Source organism: Montipora capricornis, chromosome 11 (assembly GCF_036669925.1).
Source record: "Montipora capricornis isolate CH-2021 chromosome 11, ASM3666992v2, whole genome shotgun sequence".
In the NCBI taxonomy this organism is placed as follows: domain Eukaryota; kingdom Metazoa; phylum Cnidaria; class Anthozoa; order Scleractinia; family Acroporidae; genus Montipora; species Montipora capricornis.
The window spans coordinates 28,301,173-28,308,672 of record NC_090893.1 but is presented as its reverse complement, the minus strand read 5'-3'; the positions used below and the strand labels follow the sequence as shown (position 1 = coordinate 28,308,672).

At 39.0% G+C, this 7,500-nt stretch overlaps 2 protein-coding genes across 7 annotated transcripts in view; one reads left to right on the top strand and one right to left on the bottom strand.

Annotated features, from left to right (window-relative positions):
* The window catches only part of LOC138023297 (golgin subfamily A member 6-like protein 22), an 8,636-nt gene extending 6,816 nt beyond the window's left edge, over nucleotides 1–1,820 (top strand). Inside the window, exon 8 of the mRNA XM_068870312.1 lies at nucleotides 1,699–1,820. Within this exon, the coding sequence (XP_068726413.1) occupies nucleotides 1,699–1,743 (45 nt within the window). The 3' untranslated portion in view covers nucleotides 1,744–1,820. The remainder of the gene's footprint in view (nucleotides 1–1,698) is intronic.
* A 3,514-nt stretch (nucleotides 1,821–5,334) lies between these two features.
* Nucleotides 5,335–7,500, bottom strand: part of LOC138025072 (uncharacterized) — a 17,482-nt gene continuing 15,316 nt past the window's right edge. For all 6 annotated transcript variants that reach the window (XM_068872328.1, XM_068872330.1, XM_068872326.1 and 3 more), the window contains exon 9: nucleotides 5,335–6,144. In XM_068872328.1, coding sequence (XP_068728429.1) covers nucleotides 6,010–6,144 — 135 coding nt within the window. In that variant the 3' untranslated portion in view covers nucleotides 5,335–6,009. The remainder of the gene's footprint in view (nucleotides 6,145–7,500) is intronic.

Genomic DNA, 7,500 nt, shown 5'->3' with positions numbered 1-7,500 from the left:
CAGAACAATAGAGGATGAAGTCTTTTGGGAATTTGTCTCTATTATAATGTAAAACATGAGCCAAAATTTGCTATTGTTTTGTGTACCAACATGGCCGTCTCATCACGTGATTGAAAACCATCTATACTGTCACTTGCAACTACCTGTCCACACGCGTGACAAAAACATGTTCTGCCAGCCAATCAAAATTCAACGTTTTGACACTCAAACTTCAAAGTTTACCCGCCCACTTGGGAACGTTTTGGCGCCAGTTACGCAAATGATCGTAGCTGATTTATTTGCCGTTTGGCTCAGTAGACATGGCGTTTACCATGAATAAACTAGGTAGGAATTTCAAGCAAGGTGTTCAAAACTGCAACAGACAGAATGCCCGAACGCGTTGCTGACTTTACTTCCGGTGAAGTGTTTGCGGAGTGGCTCCAAAACGTTCCAAAGTGGGCGGGTAACCTTTGAAGTTTGATTGTCAAAACTTTGAATTTTGACTGGCCGGCAGAACATGTTTTTGTCAAGTGTGTGGACAGGTAGTTGCAAGCGACGGTAGATTTAGCTAGAGCTTTCCCCCTTTTTTAAAACCGTGCAAAAAAAAAAAAAATCGAATCGAATTCAATGAGAAAATTGTACTCAGTTTCCAACACCTCCCTTTGTATTGAATTCGCTCCCAGATTCTCTCTTATCTCTCACTCTCTGTCGCCTCGTCAAATCCTGATATTGCCTCTGAATTCACAAGACCGGAGTACATTTTGTATGCAGCCTGCCATCATCTGCACCATTCATACGTAAATGTTCATTTAAGGACGTTCGCGCCCATTGCTACTGCGCATTTTTTCGCGCATGTCACGCACACGTCATGCATCGCAGACCACGAAGGTAATCACGATGCTAAAGGCGCAAACATTTCCTCAAGAATGGAACGTGAAAGCGTGTGGCATCATGGGATGGCTGTGGACCCAGGTCTTCTCGGAAATGTGCCGCAATGACGTGACAGTACGAATATACCATCGCTTTGAAAACTTCGCAGCGATTTTACTCTCTTGAATGCTCGGTGAACCCTATTTTTCTTTCCGTAGATCACTTCCTTTTCTGATTTTTACCATTTTAACAAAAAACAAAAAAAATCTGTACGTGAGAAGTTACAAGTAGTTCGCCTTTTATTCTCTCGTGCGACTGAAGTTTTGATTCTTAGACTAATATGTATCGTATTTCAAGGTCTATTTCACCTCAGAAAAAGACATCAGCTGCACAGGTTAATTTACTTATATTAGTTATGTTGAATTGAGTACGTTTACCTGATCTAAATTTCACTAATGTAGCTTTTTTATTGCTGACAGTTGTAAGCTAAGATAGTCTTAAAGTAACGCAATCTTCTAAAAGTGCAACTCATAATCTCGAAAACAAGCACGGTGACCCCCCATTTTTTTTTTTTTTTTTTTTTTTTTGCCTTTTTGGAAAAAGTAGATCATTACCTTTCTGCGTGGCAAGTTAAAAAAAAAATCTGTAGGTGGAAAGAGTTTGGGCGCGAACGTCCTTAAAATCTCGGCTTTACAAATATTTAAACCCTATTTCTGTCAGGTGTGTTCTTGGCTTTTTGGGGCCCTTGAATGACTGAACAGCGATGAACTTTCCAACTTTAATTTCATGAAAGACTTAAATAGTCACGTATATTTCTTGATTGAAAAAAATTATTTTCTTTCTTTCCAGATCAAAAAGTTTGGAGCACACATTTTCAACCAAGTACGTCCTTGAAACGCCGTGCAGCCAAACGTGATACATACATCCTACTTACACCTGCTTACACCTCTTCGCGCCCACATCGCCAAACGACCAAATTATTTTAATAGAGCGACCTTTCTTCGATTTTTAACTGTTTTATTTTTGTTTTTTACTGAATACAACGATTTTAATAAAATAAAAATTCATGAATAAATTTGATTGCCTGTCACTTAGAGATATTCCAATTTTATCCCTGATCGGAAAAATCCGAGTGTGCTCCTTTGTTGGAGTCGAACCTACGACCTTCCGATTACAAGTTCGGATACTCTACCACTGAACTATAGGGGATGATCGGAAAAATCCGAGCGTTCCTTTGCTGGAGTCGAACCTACGACCTTCCGATTACAAGTTCGGGTACTCTACCACTGAACTATAGGGGATGATCGGAAAAATCCGAGTGTTCCTTTGCTGGAGTCGAGCCTACGACCTTCCGAATACGAGTTCGGATACTCTACCACTGAACTATAGGGGATGATCGGAAAAATCCGAGTGTTCCTTTGCTGGAGTCGAACCTACGACCTTCCGATTACAAGTTCGGGTACTCTACCACTGAACTATAGGGGATGATCGGAAAAATCCGAGTGTTCCTTTGCTGGAGTCGAGCCTACGACCTTCCGATTACAAGTTCGGATGCTCTACCACTGAGTTAATTAGTACAGAGTTACTGAATGCATTCTCCGTTAAGAGTGATAGTTAAGACCAAAGCCGGCTTTAGCAATACGTCGTTCTTTCTTCTAAGAAATCAAGTCATGTCAAGCGCGCCCAAGATGGCTGCCACATCTGAAGCTTCTCAAAGAATTTTCATTTAAATTCTGATTTATTTGCTTTTTTTTAATAAAATAAAAATTCATGAATAAATTTGATTGCCTGTCACTTAGAGATATTCCAATTTTATCCCTGATCGGAAAAATCCGAGTGTGCTCCTTTGCTGGAGTTGAACCTACGACCTTCCGATTACAAGTTCGGAAGCTCTACCACTGAGTTAATTAGTACACAGTTACTGAATGCATTCTCCGTTAAGAGTGATAGTTAAGACCAAAGCCGGCTTTAGCAATTCGTCGTTCTTTCTTTTAAGAAATCAAGTCATGTCATGCGCGCCCAAGATGGCTGCCACATCTGAAGCTTCTCAAAGAATTTTCATTTAAATTCTGATTTATTTGCTTTTTCTTCGGGGGTGGAAGCTGAATAATGAATAACGGCTTAAAAAAGAAAATGAATAAGGAATATTAAGCTTTCGATCCAGTTCGAAATAAAAAATTTTACGGTTTAAATTCGGCGAAGGAATAACGAATACGGAAAATTGAATATTTTTCGAACAAAATTTCAATTATTAAATCGGACCAAATCGGACAAAAAATAGAAGGAAGAATGAATAACTACGATTTAATTATTCCGCTTTTTACCCCCGATTCTACAGCGTATACCTTTATTAGCATCCAACCAGCCGGACCAACAAACAGACACGAACGTTCCCTACGATTACAAGGAATTCTATTCACTTGTAAAGGGGGACTAACAGATATTATTAAAAACTGGATCATTGGATAATGCAATTCGAGAGTTTTGATTGTCTAAGCCATCATGGGTTATGAGCCATTATACCATGATCTACAAACAAAGCAAGCATGTGCGTGATTTTTTGGGCCTTTTTATTTATATTGTAGTCTAGTTTTCTATATTTTGGGGGCGTTTTTAATAAAACAATTATTCCACTCGCGCTTGTTGGATATGAGATGATTGTAGCCAACTCTGCGCTACGCGCCTCGTTGGCTATCTATCATCTCATATCCAACGCGCGCTCATGGAATAATTGTTAATTATTAAATTCTCAACCTCGGATAATGCAATTCTCGTGCTCTGATTGATTAACTCAATCTCGGTTATCAGCTCATATACCTTAGTTTGACGTTATATGGTAAATGATTGCGCTTAGCGTTGCTAAACTAAAAACGTTTACGCCAGAAAGCGAAATTTCTTTCGGTATAACGCAAAAGAAAAACGTTTTTGTGGAAAGTTTGGATCACTTTCGAAGCTTAGAGATACGCGAAAAGGTAAGAAATGTTTTTGTGACTAGCCTGCGTCTGTCTGACCACGAGGTATTACACAACATCGCATCTTCATCAACTTTTTTCGATTTCGCTAGGATTTTCTCTCTTTTTTCGCTCGTATTTCGTACTTCCAAAATTTAATAAAACAATTATTCCATTCGCGCTTGTTGGATATGAGAGTGGTTATAGCCAACTCGGCGCTACGCGCCTCGTTGGCTATTTACCATCTCATATCCAACGCGCGCTCATGGAATAATTGTTAAATATACCATGCTCGGCAAATATGGTAAGCGTACGCGTCATCTTTGGGGGGTTTTAATTTTTATTTTATTTTAGTTTAGTTTTCTATATTTTAGGTGCGTTTTTTCAATAGAACAATTATTCCACCAGTGCTTGTTGGATATGAGATGACTATAGCCGACTCGGCCTTAAGTGCCTCGTTGGCTATCTATCATCTTATTCCCAACGCGCACTCGTGGAATCACTGTTAATTAGGCACCATATTGGACAAGTGTCTTTCATTTTTCTGGCACTGCTACGCTACGTTAGAGGGACCAGAAGGGGTCTTAGAACCTTACATTTGCATGTTAAACCTCATTTTACTGAACTATAAAGGGTTCTCAGTGCATGTTTAAATCACGGATATATAAGGTCATCATTTGAACTTCAGTCTACCATATAGTGCAGTTTTCCAACTGTTGGAGCGCCTCTCTGCTCGTGTTCTCTTAAGGACGGTAAGGTATTTTTGCGCGGTTTACTGAATATGCGGGGAAAAGCAGATTTTAACAAGTGTTATTGAAATCCAAAAAGAAAATTGGGGGTAACCACGCATTTTTCGAAGATAATTAATCAACAATATTTGTAAAAAAGCTTTAAAATACAAAGCAATGTGTGGCGTTCTTTCCCAAATTGAAGCTTAATTATCTCTGAAAAATGCGTGGTCACCCCCAATTTTCTTTTTGTTTACCAAGAGCACTTGCTAAGTTCTGCTTTCTCCGCAGTTTTAAACCGCGCAAAATTATCCCTGTATTAATAAGCACCACCCATAGGAAATCCGACTATCTCGAGATGCGCAGAATGTATGCGCAATAATAATAGGTAACACAGGGCATTTTCTATAGTGTTTTCACGTAACTTCACGGCGGCTGTGTTGGTGTCCCCATCTAATCCTCCGGAAATAGGCCATTTTACAGTTGCTTGCTTAGTAACCTAGTCTATGAATGGCTGCGAGGCTGCCGGTGACCTTGTCTTGATATAGACCTCACTGCTTTTGTCATGTAAATTGGAGTTGTTGAAAATAGTAATTCTAATAAGTCTACATTAACATTAAAAAAGCTCAAAGGTCTTTATCAAAACAGGGTCACTGGCAGCCTCGCTTTCATTCTTAGGCCAGGTACCGTAGCTACAACCGTAAAAAGGGTCTATAGAGCTCTATCATCATGCAAACGGCTTCTTTTGTTACGGTGGAAAAACAAGGTTACTGATCTCGAGAGTGAAAACAATCTATAGGCGAGTATTTGCTGACGTTATTGATTACATTTTGTCTCATTAACATACGAGTTTGCAGAAAGAAGACATCACGCTTTTCACAAATTGACTTTAAAAGCTAAAAAAAGGTGTTAAACTTAGTGAAATGTCCAATTATAAGCTTTACGGGTTTGATAGAGCGGTTTTCAATTGAGTGTCGAAAGTAATTAGCGAATTACTTTGGTTTTGCATTACTTCACTCAGTGATTGGTTCAAAGTTCTCGCGCCAGATTCTCAACCAATCAGAAGTGAAACCAAAACCAATTGTGGCTCGCGGGTGCACATTTTCCCGCGCTTTTTGTCGGCTACGTGTAATTACTTCGAGTTCTGATTGGTTTACTGGATTGTCTCCGTCCTTTTTGATTGGCCAAAGTAATTACTTTGGTTTTGGTTTTACGACAAACATTCGAAAACCGCTCTAAACGAGCCAGTTATTAGACATCAAAAACTGATAATTTCTTGGGTGGCAAAAGCTCTAATGAGCCCATACATTCTTTGTACAATTGTAAGTTCTCAAAGCGTCATTACTCAGAGATTATTTGGTAATTTGCGCTCAAAGTTTCAGAGGCAGCTCACTATGGCCTGGAAAGCAATTATTGATAAAAGAAATCCTAAATTTTACGGTATTTTCCGATGAAATTTGCTGTAAGGGCCAGTCGTTGTTTTAAGGCGATACGTTACTCTGGACTTTTCTCAGAAACTGCAGGAACTTGGGAAGTTTTGCTACAATCTGTTGTGGTTCCCAGTTTCCCTCATCGAGTACTCGGTCCCATTCGTCACAATGAAGATGTATGTCGGTCTGCAAGAAAAGATATTGATTTAATTAAAAAATTGCTTATTGATTGTCTGTTTCTAAAGGAAAGAGGGAAATGGAAATAACGTGAGCACAATTTTTTTAAATTTCCGAGCTGTCCAGAATACCGAGACACCTGTCGAGAAAACGATAAAATTTTATTGACTAGATGTATCTTGATACCCCGATAAAGCAGGAAAAACGAGTTTTTTTCATATGACTTCTTCATAAAGCAATACTAAATTATGCAGTGTATTTGCATAATTTAGTATTAGTAATTTAGTAATTATGCAGTGTAACAGTTTACCTGTTTTAATCAATTGCTAAATACCAATTAGTTGCGGTCACACTTGACAGTAAGCAAACACAGTGTAACGCTAATGTTTACACTACTCAAGTGTCAAGTCTCTGGTGTTTTAAATCCCTAGAGGAGTTGTATACTGAAAGTGTGACAGTATCACAATCATATGGCAAGCCGTTACTACCAAAAGCCCTTCAACTTTCTAGAAAGCAGCTTGAAACCAGCTTGAGTTATAGAAATTGTAGGCTCAGTTACGTCTGGTGATGGTCGAGTTTCGTGGAAAAAGCTCAAGTTCTTGCTACTGATTGCTGAGTTTGCGATCTAGTGTCGAGTTCTCACTACTAACTATATACCATACGAAGGTTACGAAGGGCAGAACTCAAGAAAAATATTTTCGATTTCGGAACTCCGATCCTTTCATAAGGCGAGAGAAGCAGGCATACTCAAAAATGATCTACTGACAATTCGTCAAATGATGATTTTTAATTTGACTGAAAAAAATCTCCAAAAGCCGGTAGCGCTGGAAGGTTTGACGTAACCTTAAAAATATCAGAATTACAACAAGAGCCCCACAAAACTAAACCACAGTTAACAGCTGGAAGAATCAATTTAAAATAAAAGTCTTAAAATTCCTCCTCAATATAGTGGTGTGATCCGCGTTCATGTAAACGAATCCGCTCGGTACAGAGGAAAGTAGATTGTTCGTGAATAACACGAAGAACAAAAATGCTGCCATGTTGGATTATAGAATCGAAGATGCGAACGTTGGCAATTCGAATCCAGTCAGCCTCAACTTAAGGATGTAATTGATTACATAGGGACATTTTCATCTCAAGTTTTGGTGGTATGCCCTCGTGTTTAACACGATCGCACAAGTGCAAAGGACTCTTAATATGCTTTTGTCTACGATCTCGCTTTCGGCTGGCTAGGTTCTTCGGTAAAAGTTTGTCCATGATCGTGTATCAAACGTTTTAAATTAACAATTGTTATAATAGGCAAAAGAGCCAAAAACGTTGGGAAACTGAGTATCAGGCGTAGGCGAAATAATCGTACAGGCGAAA